Below are 27,275 nucleotides of genomic sequence, written 5' to 3' on the forward strand. Positions count from 1 at the left end.
AATTGAATCTTCGACTCTCAAGTTCTAAAATCTTCAAGAATCTATACAAGTCTAAAAAGTTTAAAAAGCTTTTCCAGTTTTAAAAAGATCTAAGTTTCAAATCTTTTCAAAGTTTAAATTTATTAAATATTATTCTGACCTTAACTCAACTTCGTCTTCCGAGTTCGACTTCAATTTCAAACTTCAACTTTAATTTTTATAAAAGTGAGTCATAAATTAACCAATAATATGTATACTAGAAAATATTAAATTAGGAAACTCAAACATTATTAGAGGAAAATAAATAACAATTAAGTAAAATATTATATATGTATTTCTTCATATAAACAAAATTACTTAATTAAAAAAAAAACATTTGAAATATTACATTAAACATATTATAATTATGATTTTTATACGTGCACTCAGAAAAAAGTTTATTCGAAACAACCAACTGAAAACTTCACAAAACCTTTTTGTAAATATTCTTCTCACTGGTACAAATTAAATATGCAGTAAGTCAATGAACACAATGTATTTAATATTTATTTAACCGACACTTATAATTTCTTTTCTTTGATTTACCGATTTAACAAATAAATTTGACGCGAAAACTATTTGAGCAAAAATATTTGCTATTTTTAAATTTCAAAATATTGCACTTTTTCTCACAAGCGGTAAAGAAATGTTCCGTTTAGTATATAAGGACGATGAGAAAGTAGATTCATAGCGTGCGAGTTAGTGTTAGGTATGCGTTAGTGTTAGTGTTAAGTTAGTCATAGGTTGATTGGTCGAAACAGTGTTGCTTACATGTGTGCTTGTTCAGTAACTTGTTCAGTATTACTGGCGCAATATTACGCCTGTCGTAAATTTTTGCTTTGGTATTTAGAAAAACTAATGAGGCGCTAAAGAGGCCTTCTAGTTAAATCCCCACATTCTGCTTTTCTATTCAGGCAGTGACAAGGCAATCTAGTTAGAACCTCTCTATCTTTCCACATCATCACCTGATATTTCAAGCGTGACGAAATTAGACGGGTCCTGACTAATTTTCCTAGTTTGCGCCTCACTAAACGAAAGGGCGTCTATTCAGGGCCTTACGAAGTCCTATTTTCAATTTCTACACGGGAAATGTTTGACTTTCTGCTGCGAAGTCTAAGCGGGAAGTACGTACTTTCGACCGAGGTATAAAGAAAATTTAATGATTTTAAAAAATAAAGTAAAAATTAATTAAAATTGGATTAATAATTAACTTGCGATTCATATGAAATATTAATAATAATATTTCATATGTGGGGCACATTTTCTTAAGTGTGTTACGTCCCAAAAATATGGTTAGTAACAATACTTTTTTTAAATTTAATTAAATTAAGTTTTGTTGTAAGCCTAGATTTTTACATCCAATAGCTTAGAAACACTTTTTCTATTATTCTTCTTGGTTTTTAAGGCACTTTTCCTATGTGACGGCCGAAATTTCAGGCTTTTTTCAGGAATTTTTTCTTTCACTTAATATAAAATATAATTCTATAACTTATTTTACATGTTATAATTGATGTCTAAAAGTATACAAAAAATTTTTTTAGTGATTTTTCAAATCATTTAATAATTATTTTTGTGAGTCAAAGGTCACTCCTTTGAAAATGCACGGGTGAACGGTGACAACGATAACTTTTTTCAGTATTGTCTGAAATAAAAAAAATCAATAGTAGTTTTACTCAGTAGGATTACTGTCATCTTGTGAACCTCAATAAACAATTTATCTTAATAAATAACAAAATGGCGGACTAAAAAAAAATTTCAAAAATCGATTTTTCTTTAGTCCGCCATTTTGTTATTTATTAAGATAAATTGTTTATTGAGGTTCACAAGATAACAGTAATCCTACTGAGTAAAACTACTATTGATTTTTTTATTTCAGACAATACTGAAAAAAGTTATCGTTGTCACCGTTACATACTGAACAAGTTACTGAACAAACACACATGTAAGCAACACTGTTTCGACCAATCAACCTATGACTAACTTAACACTAACACTAACGCATACCTAACACTAACTCGCACGCTATGAATCTACTTTCTCATCGTCCTTTTATACTAAACGGAACATTTCTTTACCGCTTGTGAGAAAAAGTGCAATATTTTGAAATTTAAAAATAGCAAATATTTTTGCTCAAATAGTTTTTATATTTTAAATAGTATTTTAATATGCGTTTAGAACTATTTTTCTGATTAATTTCATTGCTTATTATTTAGAAATTAGGATTTTTCAATGAAATTGAAAATTAATTTAAATACCTAATAGGGGCATAAATAGATACCAGATAGATTTACCTGTTTAGACAAAAAGGGCATTCTAGTCAGAGCCTGATTAAAATATTTAATAGGGGCATAAATAGATCTAGTTAGATTTTTCTATTTGGAAAAAGAAGGCATTCTAGTCAGTGCCCTATTATCACCTATCTAGACATTACTAGTGTGGTTGGCCTCACTAAATCCTCATCAGTGTCCTTTATCAAATAAGGCGAAGTCGGGCAATTTCCACACGGGTTACGCTTTGGTTGATATACACACACGCCCTCTATTACAGCGGGAGTAAAAGAATTCTTTGTCAGTAAATAAGAAAATTGTGAGTTCCAGAAAATTTAACGAATTTTTTTTTTATTTTAATATATAAAATGAGAATAAAAATTAACAAGAAGTCAGTAAATAAGAAAATTGTGAGTTCTAGAAAATTTAACGAATTTTTTTTTTATTTTAATATATAAAATGAGAATAAAAATTAACAAGAAGATTTTATAATTTATTATTTTATACGTGCCACAATATTATAATAAAATTTTAATAATTTAAAGAAATAACGACATTTTGTTTATTAGAAACGTTTAGAATTTCCGAAATATAAAATTAATTTTGTACGAACAAAAAAATTCTTTTGAGAATATAATATTAATTTATTTTGTTGCCCGTGTATTATTATAAATAAATCAATAAATTTATCTTTCACATTTTTTTTCGTGCCTGCCCCGCCATAAGAGTGAGAGAGAAAAAACATTTAATTTGAATTTTCTGACTCTCTTACTCTTATGTGTTACCATGTCAACCTGCAGGCAGGCAGGCAGGCAGTAGGAGCTGTGCTAGCGCCTTAAGAGAGAGAGAGACAGAGAAAAAACCAAAGCTTCACGAGCGTCCGCTAGAGGCGTTGAAGCGGGGAGCGAAAGTTAATAAAGATGTCTGGCTGTCAAATTAATCACGATTGCAATTTTCTTAAAAAATAAATTAACGGGCGTACTTTCGACCGTATATAAAGAAAAATAGTATACATTACACGGGCAGAAATTCGAAAGCCCTAAACTACGCGATGATGCCCTGGGCTTCGCCTCGGGCATTATTTCGCGCAGTGCAAGAATTTCGAACTTTCTGCCTTATAATGTAATATACTATTACCTTATTATTTTTATCATTTTGACAAAAATAATTTAAAAAATTCTATAGGTATATATAATTACGAATGAAGAATTCGACTTTACCGACATCAAGAGAAATCAGATTTATTTGTTTTTTAGAGCAATAATTTTGTAAGTTTTTCATATCTGAAATCGTAGAACGTGGAAATATAAGTGAAAAGGTTTAAAAAGTGACAAAAACAAATCTTGCGACAAGAATCATCGGTATGAAGCCGCCAAATAAGTGAAAATAAAGCAGCTTCTATACTACACATATAGTTCAGTTGAAAAGAAAAGCATAGACCTTTTTGTTACCCTACTGAGAATCCCTATGTAGGATCCTACATAAGATCTTACATAGAATACTAACTATAAATTTATAAAAAATCCTAGAATTATTGTAAGAATCTACGTAGAAATCCATAAAAAAGCACATATGGATTTGGCACAGGATTTTTTATGAGAATTGATATGGGAACGCGCATTCGTGTTACTGGATAAAAATCTACGTTAATTCCAATATGATTACCTACATCTTTTCTGACATAATTTTGGTGTCAATTTCCACCATACTTACCAATATAAAATCTTACAAAAATTCTTAGTTAAAATCTTACTTAATAATTATTAAAAATTTGCCTATATAGAATCGTAGAAAAATTCCCACATAAAATCTTACTTAATTATTAAAAATTTACCTATATAGAATCATACCAAACTTCCTGCATAGAATCTTACTTACCCTATTAAAAATACCCACATGGGATCCTACATGGGATCTTACGTGGGTTCTTATACAAAAACCTGTATAAAATCCCAGATCCCACGTAAGAATCCACATGGGATCCCATGTCCCATGCACATGTATATTTGGGACACGATTTGAAACAGGAATTCATGTGGGAATTTGAGTTTGTGTATATCTACATAAAAATCCACATGAATTTCTATGTGAGAATACATAAAGGATTCTATAAAGGATTTCATATGGGATTTCATATGGGTTTTCATGTTTCATATATAAGATTTCACATAGGATTTCATAAAAGATTTAATATGTGATTACATTAGGGATCCATTGTGAGAATTTTCAAAGGATTAAAAATTATTTAATTAAAAATTAAATAATAAATTGTATTAGCATTTCAAATCATCAGGAAGAAAAAAAATTCGATAATTTGAAACACTTCTTCTGAGCTATAAACTCTCAGTTATATAGTGTTAAAAAATCATGTTAACAGGGGGAGAAGTCGCTCTCGCCACCTGGCGGTGAAAGTATATGAACTGTAGTATTCTGTATCATTAATAAAAAAACCACATGAGATTCTATGTAAGATCCCATGTGGAAAATTATATGGGAAATAATATACGATGTCACCTGGGATTTCATATAATTTTCATTTCTATGTAAAATCCTACGTAAGATCCCATGTAATTTCCTATGTTATTTCCCGCATATGAAACCATATGAGATCTTACGTAGGATTTTACATAGGAATAAGAATTATATGAAATCCCAGGTGACATCGTATATTATTTCCCATATAATTTTCCACATGGGATCTTACATAGGATCTCACGTGGTTTTTTTTATTAATAGAATACCACAGTTCATATACTTTCACCGCCAGGTGGCGAGAGCGACTTCTCCCCCTGTTAACATGATTTTTTAACACTATATAACTGAGAGTTTATAGCTCAGAAGAAGACACCTCCCCAAAAAAGCTCTTGTTTTACTAACACAAATATTTAACGCTTGCTATAGACTCTCTTATTTCCCCTCCAGCTGGAAGTTGGCCTGCGTTCTCCCTGTCCACAAACCTGGCGAAAACAAAATTTTTCCACAAAGCTATAGGCCCATAAGCCTATTAAACACACTCAGCAAACTCTTTGAGAAAATAATTCTCAACTCAGTTCTCAAAATAGTGGAAAAAATAAAATAATTATTCCTGAGCAATTTGGTTTTGTTAAAAATAAAAACACAGTCTCACAGCTCTTCCGGCTAACTAATTACATAACAACAAATTTTAACATAAACAAATCTACAGCCATGGCACTGTTGGACATAGAGAAGGCATTTGACACTGTCTGGCAGGAGGGCCTTTTATATAAATTAAACGAACTAAAATTTCCAACATATCTAATTAAAATTATTTAAAAAATAGAACCTTTATTGTAAAATCAAATAACACACAATCATCAGTAAAACACATTAATGCGGGGGTGCCTCAGGGTTCTATACTGGGACCAGTCCTGTTCATAATTTTTATTAACGATATCCCCAAGTCGAAGGATGTGAAACTGTCTGTTTTTGCAGACGACACTGCAATTTACTATGCCTCTTGGAGTAAGAAAAATGCAATCAAAAAACTGCAAATGTACCTTAATAAACTGCTTACATATTTTAATACGTGGAAACTTAAAGTCAACAAGGAAAAGACGGAGCTCATAATTTTTTCTCATAGAAAAAAGAATGAGAAGATCCCGGATTTGCTTGTTGATAATAAGTCAATAGAAAGGTCACAACAGGTTAAATACCTGGGCCTCATTCTTGATTGCAAACTAAATTTCTATGATCACATTAATAAGGTAAAACAAAATCTAAATGCAATGATTAGCACTTTGTATCCTCTCATTGGCTGTAAATCTGCATTGTCTTTAAAAAATAAAATAATATTGTTTAAATCAATTCTTAGACCACTCATTACTTATGCCTCTCAAATCTGGGCTGGAATCTTAATAGGAAATATTCATCGCTTAGAGAAAATGCAAAACAAATGTATCAAACTAATCTGTAATGCGGGATTAAAAGAAAGAATAGTTGACCTTCAGTCAAAATGCAATATTGAACCAATGGAACTACATATTAAAAAACTCACTGACAAATTCTATGCAAATATCAACATAGAAGGCCTTAAGAACGATTTTATAATTTATTCTTCTATCGAGGATATGCCTTTTAAATATAAATATAAATTCCCTTATCAATTGTTATTAAATTAAAATTATTTTATATATTTTATATTTTTATATTTACATATTCTATTTTTAAATAAAATAACAGGTTTTTCTCTTTTTAAATATTTTTCCTGTAACTAAAAAATTACTTCGAAGTGCTGCATGCGCTAAAATTGTAATTCGCTAATCAATACTAGTCATCAATATAGGGTGAAAGTGCGGAAAAAGTACTAGGTACCTATTATTAATATCAAATCGCAATGTATACAATCTTTTGTAATTGTACAGAGATTTATTTCAATAAATATATTTTGAATCTTGAATCTTGATCAGAAGAAGTGTTTCAAATTATCGAATTTTTTTTCTTCCTGATGATTTGAAATGCTAATAAAATTTATTATTTAATTTTTAATTAAATAATTTTTAATCCTTTGAAAATTCTCACAATGGATCTCTAATGTAATCACATATTAAATCTTTTGTGAAATCCTATGTGAAATCTTATATATGAAACATGAAATCCCATATAAAATCCTTTATAGAATCCTTTATGTATTCTCACATAAAAATTCCACATGAATTTCTATTCATGTAGATTTTTATGTAGATATACACAAACTCAAATTCCCACATGAATTCCTGTTTCAAATCGTGTCCCAAATATACATGTGCATGGGACATGGGATCCCATGTGGATTCTTACGTGGGATCTGGGATTTTATACAGGTTTTTGTATAAGAACCCACGTAAGATCCCATGTAGGATCCCATGTGGGTATTTTTAATAGGGTAAGTAAGATTCTATGTAGGAAGTTTGGTATGATTCTATATAGGTAAATTTTTAATAATTATTAGGTAAGATTTTATGTAGGAATTTTGGTAAGATTTCATGTAGGTAATTTTTTAATAATTAAGTAAGATTTTATGTAGGAATTCTGGAAAGATTCCATGTAGGTAAATTTTTAATAATTAAGTAAGATTTTATGTGGGAATTTTTCTACGATTCTATATAGGCAAATTTTTAATAATTATTAAGTAAGATTTTAACTAAGAATTTTTGTAAGATTTTATATTGGTAAGTATGGTGAAAATTTACAAAGGAAAATGACATAGGAAATTGACACCAAAATTATGTCAGAAAAGATGTAGGTAATCATATTGGAATCAACGTATATTTTTATCCAGTAACACGAATGCGCATTCCTATATCAATTCTCATAAAAAATCCTGTGCCAAATCCATATGTACTTTTTTATGGATTTCTACGTAGATTCTTACAATCATTCTAGGATTTTTTATAAATTTATAGTTAGTATTCTATGTAAGATCTTATGTAGGATCCTACATAGGGATTTTCAGTAGGGTAAGTACTTGTTGCACCTAAATGCGTGCATCTACTATTTACATGTTTATAAGTAAATAACGTATAATAGTGAATTTTGGAAAGATGCAATGGAATGTATCTCATGCTGTTTTTTAAGTGGTATTAGTAAAAAGTTTCACACGGTTCGGTGTGAAGATACGTAGCGGGATGGGTCAAAATTCCTCAACTGTTTTGGGGCCGTTCAAAAAATACGTAACGCTATTTTTCGGAAATTTGCCCCCCCCCTCCCCCCATGTAACGCAATGTTGTATACATTGGCGCTATTTTTTCTGCTGACGGTAACAAATAGCTTGACCCCCCCTCCCCCCTAAAGCGTTACGTATTTTTTGAACGGCCCCTTTGTTCTAAAAATACATGTGATCCAGCGTACTATTCTTCCGTTTATTACATTCATTAGTGGAATGCAAAGTATTTCTTCCAGCTAAAATGCGACAAAGAGAAATTTTGCTATAAAAATACAGTCAGTCCCCGCTACCTGCGCAACTCGCAACCTGCACATCCCCGAAACAGACGACATAGACCAAACTCGCTATGTGACTATACTCACTTTCACTTTTACCGCGTGCTCAGTGCCGAAAAGTGTCTCAGTACATAAGTTTCTCTTGACGACTAAAAATTTTTGTTGTGCCACAAATTAATTTAAAAAATTGAATTTTTTCTTTTTTCTTATCAATTACTCATTTGATACATATATTTTACATAAAGTATATTAAAATTAATAAATTTATCTAAACATTTCTGTATTTATAAAATATACACGCACTGAGAAAAAAGAATATTCATTTTAAAAATAAAGACCAGTTTGAGTGATTTTGTTTAATTAAACAGAGTTTGTAAGTTTCATTTTAATATATATGAAAAATATCTATCACTCTTATTTAAAAATATTATTTGCTTGTATATGATTTGTTTCATTTAAAAAAAATTATATTTGAATTAAACATAAAACACGTTTAAGTACATAACAGTTTTGTACCAAACAAAATTTATGTTTAAATGAATTATATTTTATCAACTAAAAAATATGTTTGAATTAAACTTAAATATGTTTGACTGTATAACAAAGATAGTGAATTAAACATATTATGTTTCAAATTAGAAGTATCGTTTTCTCAGTGCGGGCGCCTACAATTGTATGCGATATAAGGGTGTATACATCCCTGAAAGTGGTGGGAAATGAATGGTGGGAGAGCGGCTGACTGGACTGTCAGGTAGCGAGTTCGGGGGAAAGGAAAAATTCTGAAATATGTGCAGGTTGCGGGGACTCACTGTACTAAACTTTAAAATAACTTATGTGAAATTTAGTATTTGCTTGTAGGTTGTAGATCATTAGTTTAGGATAATTTTTTGGTTTTTACAGAAGAAGGCGTATTAATCAAATTTTAATATAACTTTACTAAATTTTATTTAATTTCTTTTAAAGTTTTATTTGAAAGGCTGATAGTAAAACTGGAATAAATGACTTGGGAGCAAAAACGCTACCGTTACTGTTTTAAACCATTTTTACTATCGGCCCCTCATTTTCATTCCGTGTACTGAAATATTTCAGTAACCCAGAATACGAGGGATAGTTAGAAATACAAAATATCTTATATCTTTCTATTAAGAAACCAACAGTAATGTCTCTGTTATACAAAAAGAAAAGCTTTATGTCAGTCATAGGAAAGTATGGGAATCGCATAAGTCTGTTTCTCTCGCACTCATAGCTATGACAGACATGAAACTTTTCTTACTGTACATTCATTTTGCTCTAATTTTTCCAAAATACTTACGAGAAAGTCTCTAAAGAAATGTCGATTTTCTATCTCTCAAGTGTAAAAAAATAATTTAAAAAATCCGGTTACTTATCACAAAAAACAAATATTATTCACAAACTTTAATTAATATTCGCTTGAAATATAATTGAAATGAATTATTAATAAGTTTTTACGAGATAAATCAAGTATTTCCTTAATAAAATTAAATTTCACAAGTTTCAAGTAAAAGCATTTAAGGGGGGGGGGGGAAGGTTTCAACGGTGAAAAAAGCATGTTTTTAAAAAAATTTTTTTTTGCGATACGCAAAAAGTTAATTTATTTTATCGCTTTGCATATAATATTGTAACATTTGAACAAAATTTCTCTAAATTTTAATTACAAAATATTAAGAATTGAGCGAGACAATGAGATTTTCTTCAGGCGCCTCCAAAAATTTACACTCTAACTCGCAACAGAATCACCAAAATCAAAAAAATCAAAGTGCATTTGTCAAAGGAGATGTTTTTTGAGGTAACGCAGGGAGCTTTTTTTTAAATTACCAATTTTACAATAACAAATTAATCGATTTTTTTCTAGCGAAAATCGACTTTTTGGCTTTCAAGTGCTACAAAAAATAGAGAAAAAAAAATTCCTCCCAGCGTTACCTCAAAAAACATCTCCTTTAACAAATGCACTTTGATTTTTTTGTTTTAGGTGATTCTATTGCGAGTTAGAGTGTACACCGCAAATCAATTTTTTTGGAGGCGCCTGAGGAAAATCTCATTATTTCGCGCAATTCTTAATATTTTTTAATTAATATTTAGAGAAATATTGTTCAAATGTTGCTATATTATATGCAAAGCGATAAAATAAATTAACTTTCTGCGTATCGACAAAAAAAATTCTTAAAAACATGCTTTTTTTCACCGTTTAGACATTACCCCCCCTTAACTGTGTGCGATAGGCAATATAAAATTAGTTCCATGGTGCGTGATTTATTAGAGAAATCGTTCTTCAAGGAACTCTGGATCAGGGTTGGCGATAGGACCTGTCACCAGAGACCACGGTTGGCAGTAACATTGGGGGAACTTGATAAAGTGCACTTGAACGTACTTGACGCAACTGAACTGAATATGCAAGCTCACCGGATGCCGGCTGTCAACACAATGTATTACTGCGGAATCTTATTCCTGAAAGCTGTCATCCATATACTGGAAACTATTTGAATTTTCAATATATTTTTTTCAAACTCGACAACCTTCTAAAAAATAAAAATAACAAGTGAAAACTAAACTAAATCCTTGAATTGAAAAGTTTTATGCAAAACAACAATAATTCGGGTAATAATAAAATCAACGGTAAAAGTCAATAAATTCTCTAAATTTTAATTTACATGATTTTTCAAACGTTTTCTTGTAAACGTTGCAAACTACTATTAAAGGAGAGAGAGCAGAATTTAAAATAACTGTGTGAGTCGCACAACATTACACGAAAATGTGCTGTAGGGAGACCGGGGCGTTATGGACAGCTTCTTACTCTTTGTTGTTTTACTTAGCCATTTTTACGTTATTTAAATGTTTATTCCATAGAAAGGTGGAATTTTGTAGTATTTTAGCTTTCTTTTTAAAAAAATACGTTCCGATACCCCTTTCACTTTTAAAATACTCAGAAAAATTACATCTCTTATGAACAAATGTTTCGAGCTTAAAAAGTAAAATTACTTATTGTTTGTTTAAATCTATTTTTGAAAAAAATAAACAAAAAATTGAAAATTTCAAAAAGTTACATTCATGTGTCAAAATTAGTCTTTCTGATATATTTCCTACAATCGTGAATAAATCATAATGAAACTTGGTATAAACTATTTTTAAATAAATTAAAATTATTCATTAAGCCCTTGTCTCCCCATATGAGACGCCCTCTTCTTTTTCAGTGCCAAATTAATTTTTTCAGTTCAGGATAGTTTTTTGTTTTTACAATCGAAGGAATAATTAAATAATTATTGAAGGCTGATCTGAGAGAGCATTTGCTGCATACATGGCAAAGTATGCACGACAGTGTTTTTGAAGATTTGTTTAATCTTACTACTGTAAATAAATGTATCTGAAACTGGTACCCAGTTTGCAGCACCCACTTAATTTTGGATATATTCAATTTTAAAGATAAATATTTTTTAAAAAGCTGAAACTTGCACTCCGTTATTAACAACCACTTATTCTTTCAAAATTGTATGTTGGTCTTAAATAAAAAAATATTTAACTTTAAAAATAAAATTTTCATAGTTAAGTGGGTGCTGATATCTGAGTGCCAGTTTCAGCTTCATGTAGGGTAGGGTTGCGCATTACTATTCTTGTTTGGACTTTTGAGTCTAAAAAGTGTAGGTATTAAAAAAAAAATAAAAAAATGAGTAGGACCGTTTGAAAACTTGACTTCTTAGCTACAATTTGGCCATGTATTATTTTGCTGTAACTCGATTTTGTTCCGAACTACAGCGATTTTACGATACCTTTCTTTATGTCGAAAAAAACGAAGGGCGAAACTATTCTTGCAGCTATTAATGATATAATACTAAAAAAAAATACAAAAATTAATTTGTTAATTGAAGGAGTTTTTCTCTTCCAATACTTTCGCAATAGTTTCATTATGATATTCCTGTTCAGCACTAAATTTGACTTTAGAAATAATTTTTCCGGTAATTTTACCGACCGTTTATCACTATTTACAATGGCAGACTAAATGAGTGAAAACAAGTAAGCGAGTATATCAAAATCACATTTGAGTACCTAACTCCTATGATAGATGGCGCCAGAAGCTCAAATGTGGCGTACAATGTTCATTTCACATGACAAGTATACAGTGTAAAAGGGACTTCAATCGGATGAATAGTTTTCTCTCCAGGACTATGGAATAGTTTCGCCCCGGGAATAGAAATGCCCCACCCTACCCTAAATAATTACTCATTTTTTCATCTAAAAAGATTACAGGCCAACACTTTGCAAACACACATGGTGTCTCAAAATGAGTTACTTAATTTTTTTAAACACAGATATTCAAAAAACATCGTGTCTCAAAATGAAACACATCATATAGCAAAACATATCAAAATGAGACATTTGTTTTTGCAGTGAAATTAAGGTAATTAAGAAGCTTAACTCTCACGTGAGAAGATTCCGAGGAAAGTACATCATGCAATTTCCGGCAGAATTTTTATTAGAAATTCCTTTCGGATTCCGATTGGAATATCAACTGGAATTCTAGTTATGATTTTCACAAAAGAATATTAGAACTATCTATTTGTCTAATATTAATGCGAACTCTTTGATAAAAAAATTTGAAAAAAGAGAGGAGCTCTTTCCTTGGAAAGAAGAATATTGAGGGCGACATTCCTGCTCCAGGATTACGATAGGCAATACCAGTTACCTAAAAAGTCCAGCCTGCCCGTTCAACATAGAATCCATGTAACTTTCGTGTTAAAATCAAGTCACGTGCGTCTGGGCTTTCAAGCGAAGATCGAAACCTCTTGTGCGCTTTGAAAATGCGTGACAGAGAAAGACTCTCTCAAATAAAACTAGAGTTTTATAAATTTATGAGATACCTTGACCCTATGTGCGTCGGATCGGAATTTCGCGATACGCGGTGATACGATTTCCAATCTTCATTTAAAGTGTGAGTAGTGGGATTTCCGGGAAATTGACTCCGCAAATTTCGAAATTAAAAGAAAACAAATGTTTACATTTTTGAGTGCCTAATTCGATTTTTCACCCAGCAGAAATTACAAAATAATACTTTTTTCAAAAATTTATTTTGTGTGAAATTTAAATTTTTTAAAAAAAACTTTCTACGCACAGTGGGATCAAACTGAAATTTATTATTCATAATAGTCCCGAGCCCTCATTTATTAAACAATTTTACTAATATTTTTTTAAACAGAACCAGTGGGCTCGAACCAGTGAAAGTATTTAAAAATACCAGGGTGGCCACAAGATTGACTTTATCAATTTCCCTGACACTTCCCTGACATTTTACTGACATAAGAACGAATTTCCCTGACAAAAATTTGTTTTTTCAGAGCAAAGAAAATTTTTGTTTTTATATAAATATCTAATATAATATATACAATATATAATGTATAATGCATTTATATATAAATATATTACAATAGTATAAAGTATTTTTAATGGGATATGGTTTCAAACTATTTTAGAACTAACAAATGTACAAGTCAAGAATAGAACTTTATTCTTAAGAACACTACACGGAAAAGTTTTCGGGCGAGCTGCGTTCTCCGCGCGTAGAGAAGGTTTCCTAAAAGAGAGAAGGCATATCGCCTTGTAAATGGGTGAGCTTCTCTCTCTACTGGGAACGCTGCTCACCCAGTGTTGGACGAGCTGCGCTGAAAGTCAGTGGTAGATACACGACTGGTAGAGCAGCTCGTCCAATGCTGGCCTGCTGCGCTATCTTTTTGCGACTATTGCTCCACCAAACGTGAAGTTGCGCAGCGTTACTAGAGCAAATAGAGTTGCTCGCCCCAAAACTTTTCCGTGTAGTATAACATATAAGTTTTTTGGTTCGTTAATAGCATTTTATACATTAAATAAAAAACAGAACGTTTATCACAATAAAGTAATGAACAAAATATATATTACATAAAATAAAAAAGTTTAAAAGACATATTATGAAACTACAACACCACCACTTAATTCTTGTAAACACTTATCAATACTTTCTACTTCTCTTCGATTATTGATTAAAATTTTCCTTTTCTGTTCTCTAAGACTTTCGATTTCATCTATCAGTCTTTTCTTACTGACTACAGCGTTAGTATTTTTACATTTTCCAGCTTTTTTCTTTTGTAAAGCATCTTCATACAGTGCTCGTGAATTCCGGACCTTTAAAAGCATTGATTTAGGAATTTCTTTAATTTTGAGTAGACCACCCTTAATTTGTAAGCCATCGTACACTTGCCTCTGGCCAATAAGTGATTCAGTTGATAGATTTTCTATGATAACCTCCTTATTAATAGGAAACCCTCTTTCAACAAATGCATTTCCTTGACTGAAGATAAGAATTTTTTTTAAAAAGTTACTAAACACATTTGAACATTTATGGACTTCCATTAGAGTGTTCCAAAAATGGTCTAATCGCTGTTTTTTGTCATACAACTTAAAAGACAAAATAACATCTAGTTTAGAACATAAAATCTTAAATTCTTTTAAAATACAATCACATTGACTTCCAGAAAGCCATTGTTTATTTTCAAAGATTTGTAAAACGTTTTCTAAACGAAAACAACAAGAATTTTTTTTTCCTGACAATAAAACTGGGTCACAAAATGATATAGCTTTACATAATTTATATTTAAGCGGAGATTTATCAATTAATTTAAGACAAATTGTTTTGATAATTTTTATACAGTCTGCTTTAAACAAAAGCTTTTCTTTATCAGTTAAATTTACTTTACGAAGTTCAGCCTTAACAGAAAAAGTAAATGAAAAGTCTTTAGCCGCTATTAGGTTTTTAGAATCTTTCAAATCTACCTTTAACACAGAAGTTGCTTTGGTCAGTATTTCTTGTTTTACAATCATACTAAGCAAATTTGTTATCATAATAGTTAACTCAGTATATAAAAAGGGAGCCATTGGGGCATCGCTTTGAAATTTCGTAAGAAATGGTTCGATTTCAAGAGCAATAAAGCTAAAAAAACTCAATTTACAGCTCATAAGTTTATCTTTCAAAGCATCTTTTACTACACCGTAACTATAACTACTAATCACAGGATGACTAGGATCTTTTTCAATTCCCTCTTTAAACTTGGCTAAATTTGGAAATAACTCTTTTCCTCTTAAAGCAATAGAAGAATTATTCAACCAGCGAACAGCGCAGAATTTGAGAGGTAATAAACTAGATTCGGAATACCGAATAAGATCACTTCTACGAGCAGGAACATTTTTAAACAAATTGTACACGGCCCTTAGGTAGGATATAACAAACCAACTTGTGGTCTTATCAGAAAATCCTACTTTAAATGCATTATTTACTATATGTGACTGTCCACGAGAAAACAAGGCTTAGCTCCCAAACGTGAATTTCACAGGGCGAGCGATTGAAGTACTACGATTGAAGTTAACTACGCTTGACATACCCATCTTTAAAACGATATATTGTCGAAAGTAATTGATATTTTTAACTTCTGACTTTTGCATTTGAAAAAGCAACATAAAATCTGTCGATTACCATAAAAAACTCAAATTGATTTTTTCGACCTAAGCCGTGTTTTATCGTGGAGAGTCAACGATTGAGGTTAACTACACTTAACATACCCATCTTTAAAACGATATATTGTCGAAAGTAATTGATATTTTTAACTTTTGACTTTTGCATTTGAAAAAGCAACATAAAATCTGTCGATTACCATAAAAAAATCAAAATTGATTTTTTGGACCAAAGCCTTGTTTTCTCGTGGACAGTCACATATGCAAACCACAAGTTCCCATAAACATAAAAATGGGATCATTAGGATCTTTAGAATTGTTTAAATACGTTTCCAAGTCTCTAATCATTTTTAAATTGACGTTAGGTCCATCCATTGAGACTTGGAGCAACTTTTGCAATTTAAGTGGCTTAAGCGATTCCAGAAAAGCATACAATAAATCAGCCGCAGTAGTGTGTCCCAAGAATGACGAAGTGAGATATCTGATTGCAACTTGGTTGTTTGTTTTGTTACAATATTGCACAGACACATCCATTTGCTGCTGCTGTGAAAATTTATTTAAACTTTTATCGAAAAATGCAACAAAGCAATCAGTGTCGTCTAAATCTTTGATTAGCAAGTCATGGAAATAAGGAGCCAAACCATATACAATATTATAAGATAATTTTGTTCTACCTAGTTCTATCTTTGTTGAAATTGAGCTATCAGGGAACATTTTGGGGAAAATATTGTAAGCGATCCCAGCGCTCCTTAAACTTAAATGATTTTCGAGGACATATAAACACCACCAGATTTCAGCCATGGTTACGTCGTCTCTAGTCAAGTATTTTTGAAATCCTTGAACCTTGGCTATTCCTTTCCTGGGATTATTTGATTTGTTCGATGAATTATCTTCTTCATTCTAAAATAAAAAATATCTATGTCTTAATAGGTCAATTTAAGAAAAGATTACAAAAATAACGAATTAATGCTCACCGATATTGAATCAGATTTCGATTTCACGGAGGCAAACAAATTAATGCCATAATTTGCATTTTTAAGATTAACCATCTTTAAATGCTCTTTTCTCATGACATGGCTTGTCAATGCTCTTTTCCCCATATTGCTCAAACGAATAATTTTATTGTTGCAAATCATACATATTGCAGTGGTTCGGTCAGCTGGATTTGGTTTCATGACGTTTTTAAAGTCAGTCTCATTCAACCAGGTTTCTTGAAAATAACATTTCCTTATCGACATCTACATAAAAAATACACATATTTAACTAATTTTAATTAGTCGATAACTTTTTACTAATTCAAATTTAGAGAGTAAATAATTTTAAATGTAAATATTCAAAATGCCTTAAATAGTATCTTGGTTTTAAAAATTTTTAAGTTATATTTTTAACAAAATATTTTTAATTCGATTTTTTTCCAAAGATAGCATAAATGAAAGATACAATGAAAACAAAATTATTTGAATCAAATAAAAGTTATTTTATTGAATTAAATGGTTCACATGTCTATTATCCATTAAATATTTATTTGAACTACACCTAGAGAAAAGATATATTATATTTGACTCAAAAGCAACTAGACTTTTTATTTGTTTCAAATAAATTTTATTTGGCTCAAATATGTTTTATTTATATCGAATAAAATTTTTATTTGAAACAAATACTAAAAAGTTTAGTTGGTTCTGAGAGAAATATACGTTTATTTAATTCAAATAAAATATATTTGGTTTAAAAAAATTGTTCTCCTGATATAACTAAGTATTTACTGGACATAAGTATTTTAATATACAGTATCAAGTAAATATTTATTTGTATGAAATACGAATTACTTAAGTAAAAAAAAAATTGAATGATTGGATCTAATAAATATTACTTTAAATCAAGTATGAAAATTACTTGATTCAATAATGGTTTTGTAATTCAAATAAATATTTATTTGCAACAATAAAATATTTTTTTGAAATAACTAAATATTTATTTGTATAAAATATTCAATTATTCATCATAATTAATTATTTTAATTGACACCAATATATTCTTTTAATTGCGTTAAATAATTAATTATTTAGTCCAAATATAAAATTTATTTGCATTAAAACAAACCATTTTTGGATTCAAAAAAAACTAAATTTGCATTAAATAAATGAATCTCTTTCCATTTCCATACGTAAAAAATTATAAAAATAAATCGACTTGGAAAATTATATTCGATATATCTCTATAATTTGCAAGTAATTAGTAATTAGAAGCAAATAAATATTTATTAGATCAAAATAAAATTTATTTGAGTCAAATAAATATTTTCCAAAGAATTTAAATAAATTGATTCAAAAAATTTTCTTCTCAGTGTAATAAATGATTAAATGAAAAAAAATAAGTGTCTATTTCGACAGTTATTTGCAGCGAATTAAGAGTCAGTTGATTTGTTTATATACTAATTAGTCCTATGTTGTTTATATTTTTCTAAGGTCCATCTCACGTTGTAATAAAACTTTGTAAATCAACTGCTTAATTTAAAATAGGAAAATAAATTTTTCAATTTCTTATTTCACTAGCTCTTATTTCTCAATTACTTGTCAAAATAGACACTGCATATAAAAAAATATGAAATTTAACTTACCTTAAGAAGATATTAAAACAGTTATTAACAGCTTTTTATATACATAGATTCACCACTTTTATTAAATCTAAAGGTTCGACGTTTCACATTAAAAAATCTAAGACTGCGATAATAGTCTTTTGTTTTATAAGTCACTAATATATTCGAGCACGTATATGTCAATAAATAATCTGGAACCGCCTAAATCAATGCTTGTACGAGAAAGTGACATTACGTTATAACAATAATCGCGTTTGATTATCTTTTCAAAATTTGCTACTTGGTGCTCAATGGCTGAAAGCCTTTTCGTAATTCATGACCGTCTTAATTTCTTTAATTACCCTGACAAAAATTTTTTTCCTGACATTTCCCTGATTTTACTGACAAAAAATTTTTTCCCTGACACTTCCCTGACTTTACTGACTTTACTGACATGTGGCCACCCTGAATACGGACTTTACGGACCAAAAATGAAAAATTACGGACCATTTACGGACCAATTACTGAAAAAAATATAACCAGTCAGAGTCGAATAAGGGAACATTTCTCCCCTACAAATAATTGAAATTCTGCAATGAGTTTTATTATTTGTCAAATTAATTGAATGATTGCAAAGAGATTTATAAAAAAATTTGTAAATAATGAAATTATCTCTAAAGATAATTGAAATTTTGACAAGAATTTTATTAAAATTTTTGAAAACAATGATGAATTTTTTGGAAGAATATTATTATTTATAAAGATAATAATTCAAATTTTGCCGAGAACTTTTTAAAAAAAATTAATTCTACAGAATTGTTAGTTGAAAAGTATGAAAAATTCAGATTTTCCAAGATTTTAATTTGAAACCTTTTTAAAATTCAATTCTTTCTAAAAATTCATGCTCGAATGCTTTTAATATTCAATTATTGTCTAAAATTTAAAATAAAATTAATTTTTAAATCAATTTTTTATTAGAAAATTCTACGAGAATTCAATTAGGATAGGGTAGGCTACATTGAACCGGTTTTTTTTTATAAAGTCCAAGAACTAATTAAATTTTACAAATTTTGATTAGGTTTTTGTATCAAAATAAAACTGAAGTACTCTTTTAGTTAATACACACGTTACAAACACAAATTATTATGATTAAATAATTAAATTTAATTTTTTTTCTAACCAGTTACACTTTTCTTATTTTGAAGGATGTGTCTACATTGAACCACCTCTAATAAAACACTACAACTTACTTCGAAAATAATATTTCCACTTACACATTGTAAAAAATCTTATTTTCCACTCAAAAAAATAGAAAATTGTTGTTAAATAGTTATTAGGAAAAAAGTTCACTCAGTCATTTCTCAGAAAATTGAAGTGGTTCACTGTTGACGCTGGTTCAATGTAGCCTACTCTCCCATATTTAAATACAAAAATAAATAATTTATTGAATAATTGATTAATTCTTAAAAATAAATTTAAAATAAATTTATGAAAATAATTAAATTATGACTAAGAAATTTTTAAAAAATTTGTAAATAATTGGATTTCTGTGTAATTTTTATTATTTTATGAAAATAATTAAATGTTTTTTAAATAATTGAATTCTTTTAGAAAATTTTATTAAAATCGTAAATATTGAAAATCATTGAATTGGGGAAAATTTTTGAAAATAATTAAAATTTTGTCAAGAATTTTATTAAAAGTTTTGAAAATAATTGAATTTCGGAGAAGAATTTAATTATTTCTTAAGATAATTGGAATTTTGACGAGAGTTTAAAAAATTTTTTAACATAATTGAATTTTTGCGAACTAACCTTCGAAGTCACACTTTCTGCGCAGGTATTGGAAAAAATTAGTAATATCGGTTAAGAAGTGAGGATTTTAGACGATTATGAACATTAAATTCTAGTTTGATCCTACTGTACTACGGTACAAAAAGAAATTCACAAGTTTTGGGTCTTATATATGTCGTAGGCAAATAGAAGAATCCGGCAGTAAGCCTACTTCCTAGGCAGTAAGCTTACTGCCGGCAATTAGACGAATGCACAACGAAATCGTTCAGATTCATCTATTTGCCTAGGCAGTAAGCTTACTGCCTAGGAAGTAAGCCTACTGCCTGATGTAAGTTCGGCATTTAGACGACTCGCATCAGCATTCACGATGTGTAATGGCTTTAGACAAATTACAATAATGATATTAATAATAATGTCAAATATCCAATTAATTGAGTGAAATAAATAAATTAATTGTTTCAAATAACTCATTATTTGTATTAAATAAATTCATTTATTAGAGTTATTTAATTATTTAATTGATCCGATTAAGATTTATTTGAGTTAAATAAATGTGATTCCAATAATTCAAGTTATTTGAAGCAAATAAATATTTATTAGATGCAAATAAAAATTATTTGAATCAAATAATTTTTTTTTAGTGTAATATTAATAATAATAATGGTAATAATAATAGTAATAATAATTAAAATAATAATAACACAGCCACAAAAAAAAAAAAGTTCTGATCTGTGGGTCTCACTATGTAGACTTTATGTTTTTTGGGTCGCTGAACCCGAATCCGAGGTCCACTTAACCTCATCAGATCAGGATTTTGACATAACCTCAAAAAACCAATATGGCGGACACATTTTTGAAAAGTTCATTGGATTCGCTTCAAATTCGTTACTCGGGGGTTTTTGGGGTCGCTGATTACGAATTTGAAGTCTGATTTCAAAAATTCAAAATGGCGGATCCAATATGGCGGACACGTTTTTGAAAAATTCATCGGATTCGCTTGAAATTCGTTACTCTGGGGTTTTTGGGGTCGCTGAATACGAATCTGATGTCGGTTTTTCAAAATTCAAAATGGCGGATCCAATATGGCTGACACATACATATTGGATCCGCCATTTTGAATTTTTGAAATCTGACTTCAAATTCGTAATCAGCGACCCCAAAAACCCCCGAGTAACGAATTTCAAGCGAATCCGATGAATTTTTCAAAAACGTGTCTGCCATATTGGATCCGCCATTTTGAATTTTTGAAATCAGACTTCAAATTCGTAATCAGCGACCCCAAAAACCCCCGAGTAACAAATTTGAAGCGAATCCAATGAACTTTTCAAAAATGTGTCCGCCATATTGGTTTTTTAAGGTTATGTCAAAATCCTGATCTGATGGGGTTAAATGGACCTCGGATTCGGATTCAGCGACCCAAAAAACATAAAGTCTACATAGTGAGACCCCCAGATCAGAACTTTTTTTTTTGTGTGGCTGTGTAATTATTAAAAAAAATTATTACACTTTATATCAGAAGTTTCACACATAAATAAAATTTATTATTAATTATTATTTATCAACACAGAAAAAAATTGAACTCAAAATAAGCTGCAACAAAAATGAACCTCGCAAATGGTGCTACGTTAATAAAATTTTGAAAAAAATTACACCTTATAGAAGAGATTACGCCAAGTTTTTTGTTAGATATATATTAATAAAAAAAATATTTATTTTAATTGTTATTTAATGTAGAATTTAATTTATTTATCGGTATTTTGGTAAATATTTTTCCTTAGAAGTTAAAAGGCGGGAAAATCAGATCACAAAATTTTAAAAATATTCATTTTTAAAAATTTTGTAATCCGACTTTCCCGTCTTGCACCTTGTAAAATTTGTAAACATTATTAAAAAGTTTTCTTGAATTTTTATGAATGTATAAAATTTATTTATTTTAGTCAACCGATTTTGACATCTTAATACTAATGACAACTTTTTTAATTTTCCTGATCTAAGCTTCACGACTTGCATACAAAACTATAAATTATTATATACTATAAATAAATATAAATTAAATGCTCATTTAAATTAAATGTTTAAGCGCTAAGATCGATTGAACATTTGAAATGTATACTTCAAGGAAAAAATAGGAAAAAATATTGGGTGACTTGCTATAGAACAGTTCCAAAATGCACTTATTTTGAATTTTGCCGTGCAAACTTCCTGGATTCTGAGTTTAACCCTCAGGGTACTGACTATAAAAACGCGATTTTATGTACATTCAGACAAAGTTAGCCTATCTCGATAATTTCAGAGAATTGGATATTCTTTCAACTGCTGGTACCTTAAATTAACCACGAACCCACTGCCTAGATCCGCTTCATTGACTTTTTCCAAAATATGTCCCTATTTATAAAAGTCTCTTGGGTTACGCTAAGGGTGCAGTCCCATGCTGAGCAGAAAACAGAATGCAAAGCAGAATTTCGTGAGTGCAAGAGAGATAATCAGATATCACTATCCTTTCCACTCTCACGAAATTCTGCTTTGCATTGTGTTTTCTGTTCAACATGGGACTGTACCCTAACCCAGTCAGTACCCTAAGGGTTAAACCGACCTGGGTTTAAAAGATTCTCGGAATCGAAAAATATGATGCGGGGATTACAGGGTAGAGGTATAAGAATGTTCTGTCTCTCTCTCTCTCTCTTTCTCTCTCTCTCTCTCTCTCTCTCTCTCTCTCTCTCTCTCTCTCTCTCTCTCTCTCTCTCTCTCTCTCTCTCTCTCTCTCTCTCTCTCTCTCTCTCCCATTTAACCCATACTCAGGCGAACTGTGCAGATAAACCCAGACTAGAATGCAGTGGGATTTTTTACATTGTAAAAAAAGGGAGTAAAATTTCAACTCCCCAGGGGATTCTATAAAAGTCGCACCTATTGGGGAGTGGAAGTGAAGGGAGTTATAACGTTACACCCCTATGTTAACTCCTCGAGGTGTGAACACCAAAACAATGACAAAATAACTCGCGCGGGAGTTGAGGCTCAACATCCCCTTTTTCACTCTTGGTAAAAGTAAGGAGTTATTGAATTAACTCTTTTGGAGTTGATATTTAACTCGAAAACTTTTACATCCAACACCGGTGACCGTCAACTCCCTAAATTTTTTAAAGTGTAAAAATAAAAATACTTTAAAAAAAGCTTGAGGAAAAAAATTTAGGGTTTTTCAGTCTGTTGTAAAGGCGCTTCATCCTTGAACAAGAGTATTCTTCAAGTGGTAATGAAATTAAATCGATACACTGAACCAATTTTTAGTTTAATGAAAAAAACTAAAAATGGATTTGCTGTTATGAGCTCACCTTACTGCCCCTCTCGTTAAATATGATTTCTACATCCAGGATCGCCCCGTATTGCTGAAACAAAGAAAATACGTTTTGTTGAATTAAAAGTGATTTTTCCTCATCTTCAATTCAGAAGTTTAAACTAGAAAAGACTAAAGATTATCCATTCACTGCGATCATATTCTGAACGGCGGAACGAAAGGAACTGATTTGGATAAACGCGCGAAGTTTCAAAATGATGTGTAAATATAGTAAACATTGAAAAAAATTTCTTTCTTTGATTTAAGAGATATTACTAATAAATCATATCTTTTACCTTTAGAAAACGTTTTTTTACAACAATGTAATCAAAAATTAGAAATTTAGCAAAACTTTTTCGATTATTAAAATAAATATATTTATTTAAATAAATATTATTCAAAGCTAAAAATCAGTATTTTACTTAGAAAAATAAATTTGAATAACAATTTTTTAAACAATTTCATGTAAAAAATAAATAACATGAACAATTAATTTTGATTAAAAATTAATTATTATTATATTTAGTAGAATATAAAAAATAACTCCTCCTACTTTAAGAAAGCAATTTTTTTTATTTTTTTATTCAATAGCACAAAAAGGGAGTAAATATTTAATTTTTAAAAAGTTACATTTAGTCTTAACTCCTTAAGAAAACAAAGACTTCTGGCCAATAAAAATAAACACCTCCTATTTTCAAAGTGCAATTTTTTATTTGTTGGTTGAGTTAAAGAAAATGGAGAAAGTGATTAATGTTTGAAAAATAACACATATTACTATATGTGTTATAGAAAGAAAAGAAAAAATGAATGATTTAGACCAATAAAAATAATAAACAAACTCCTCCCATTTTCAAAATCAATTTTTCTATCTGTTGGTTGAGTTAAACAAAATGAAGAAAAAATTATATTTAAATTTATAATTCCAACCCCCAAAAGAAAAAATGGATGTTCTAGACCAATTAAAATAAAATTAAAACTCCTCCTTCTTAAAGAAAAATATTTCTTATTTATTGTGGCTTCAATAGAACAAAATGGAGAACATAATAATATTTAAAAAAGATAAAATTTAGTCCCAACCCCCAAAAGATAAAATGGATGTTTAAGACCAATTAAATTAAAATTTAAACTCCTCCCTCCTAATAAAAGTTATTTTCTATTCGTGTGTTCAATAGAACAAAATAGAGAAAATATCAAACTTTAAAAAATATAAGTCTAAACCCCTCACGAAAAAAAACTGCTATTAGCCAATAAAAGAATCAAACTCCTCTTACATTTTTATTCATTGGTTCAGTTAAACAAAATGGAGAAAAATTTATTATTTAAGAAATAAAACATATAATTCCAACCCCCAAAAAGAAAAATAGATGATTTAGACCAAATAATATATAAACTCCTCCTTCTTAAAGAAAAATATTTTTTATTAGTGGCTTCAATGAAAGAAAATGGAGAAAAATTTAAACTCCTCCCTTTTAATAAAAACTATTTTTCATTCGTGGGTTCAAAAAAACGAAATAAAAATTTAGGAGGAGTTTGATTTTTTATTGGCTAATAGCAGTTTTTTTTCGTGAGGGGTTGAGACTTATATTTTTTAAAGTTTAATATTTTCTGCATTTCGTTTTTTTGAACCTACGAATGAAAAATATTTTTTATTAAAAGGGAGGAGTTTAAATTTTAATTTAATTGGTCTTAAACATCCATTTTATCTTTTGGGAGTTGGGACTAAATTTTATATTTTTTAAATATTAATAATTTCTCCATTTTGTTCTATTGAAGCCACAAATAAAAAATATTTTTCTTTAGGGTGATTCTCCGCGTAGCGCACAATTTGGATTTTACTATTTTTGAAATTTTTTTTTTCAAATTAAGTAAAAGTCGATATAGAATTTTAAAGTTCAATATTCAAGAACGAAATATTCGTGGTGGGCTAGACAAAATAATTACAATTTTCTTTTTTACAATAAACACCCATGTAAAATTGTTTACACCATGACGCTCTGATTCTACCATGACGCCCAAGAAAAACTAATTTTTTAAGCAAATTATTATCGATTTCAAAAATTCTTTTTTTCCACGTCTTTTGTTTTCACTTACTTTATACTACTAAACTTGTTTTAAGGTAAAATATAAATAATTATTCATTTTATTGCAAATATATTATGATTCGACCATGACGATTCTGTGATTCCCTATGAAACTTTCATGCTTGTAACACATATAAAACAGAAAAATAAATTTTTTTATTAATTTCTTTTTTAGTAATTTACTTAGGAGAGTTTATTAATGCTTTTTATTAATGTTAAGTAATTTTTCGATTTGATTTTTTATGTAAATTAGGCAATTTTACAAAGTGATTATGCACTCAATAACATATATGCTTTCCTTCCGGTTTGGACAACTTTTTGAAAAGTGGTGTGCCTTCTATAAGAATGTTTTAAGTCTATGGACTTAAACCACAGACTTAAGCCATAAACTTAAAAAATTCTTATAGAAAGCACACCTCTTTTCAAAAAGTTGTTCAAACCGGAAGGACAGCATATATGTTTATAGGTAGGTATGTTTTCGTTGCCTGCACTTCTTACACTTTAACACCTAACCTGCACTATGCTGTTTTCTTTGCCGGATGTGACGTAATTTTACCATACATTTCGCTACACTTTCTGCACCTACTCTTGAGGTGGTGTAAAAGTTACACTTAGTGCAGGCAACGAAAACATACCTATTGAGTGTACCATGACGCGAAAACGGAGGACAAGAAATATCTACAAAAATATTAAAAAATAAATTTTTTTTCCATAAGTGTTTTGTTTTACTCAATTCTACTAATTTAGACAATAAGAAAATGTCAATATTCATTATATTTATTATTATATTTTACTAAAAAAATAACATTTTATATATGAAATGGTAGTGGGGACTAATTACACCATGACGTTTTGGCACCTTAAAACAGATTTTTCAGTAAAATTATAAACTTTTAAATGAAAACGACTATAGACTTTTATTTGTTATCATGGAAATAAGTTATCCACGTTGAATTTATTAGAATATATGAAAATGATTTCTTAAAAAACATGAGGGACATTAAATTGTGCGCTACGCGGAGAATCACCCTTTAAAGGCGCTAGCACAGCTCCTACTGCCTGCCTGCCTGCAGGTTGACATGGTAACACATAGGAGTAAGAGAGTAAGAAAATTCAAATTAAATGTTTTTTCTCTCTCACTCTTATGGCGCCTGCCTGCGCAGGCAGGCAGGCAGTGAGGTGAGAGTGTACCTTAAGAAGGAGGAGTTTAAATTTTATTTGAATTGGTCTAAATCATCCATTTTTCTTTTTAGGGGTTGGAATTATATGATTTATTTTTTAAATATTAATTTTTTCTCCATTTTGTTTAACTCAACCAACAAATGGAAAAATTGATTTTGAAACTGGGAGGAGTTTGTTTATTATTTTTATTGGTCTAAATCATCCATTTTTTCTTTGGGGGTTGGTAATATATGTGTTATTTTTCAAATATTAATTACTTTCTCCATTTTCTTTAACTCAACCAACAAATAAAAAATTGCCCTTTGAAAATAGGAGGAGCTTATTTTTATTGGCCAGAAGTCTTTTTTTTCTTAATGAGTTAAGACTAAATGTAACTTTTCAAAAATTAAATATTTTCTCCCTTTTTGTACTGTTCTACAGTCTGCTACAAGTATCACGCATGTTACCAATACATTGACAGGTCTCACAGTTCGCATATTTATCATTAATAATTGAACAATTTACGATTTAATTCAACTTAAATAATGGATAAATCGACTGTAGAATCCCAGGCATTCGTCCGTCTGGCAACCAGGACGGGACAAATTTTGTTCCGAAAGATGACTT

General features: G+C 29.7%; 1 protein-coding gene across 7 annotated transcripts in view; it reads right to left on the minus strand.

The window, feature by feature from the left end:
* The window catches only part of LOC122503420 (RNA binding protein fox-1 homolog 2), a 411,323-nt gene that overhangs the window by 192,530 nt on the left and 191,518 nt on the right, over window positions 1-27,275 (minus strand). For all 7 annotated transcript variants that reach the window (XM_043613948.1, XM_043613951.1, XM_043613952.1 and 4 more), the window contains one exon: window positions 23,405-23,458. In XM_043613948.1, the coding sequence (XP_043469883.1) occupies window positions 23,405-23,458 (54 nt within the window). The remainder of the gene's footprint in view (window positions 1-23,404; window positions 23,459-27,275) is intronic.

This window comes from Leptopilina heterotoma, unplaced genomic scaffold (assembly GCF_015476425.1).
Source record: "Leptopilina heterotoma isolate Lh14 unplaced genomic scaffold, ASM1547642v1 Lhet_260, whole genome shotgun sequence".
NCBI lineage: Eukaryota > Metazoa > Arthropoda > Insecta > Hymenoptera > Figitidae > Leptopilina > Leptopilina heterotoma.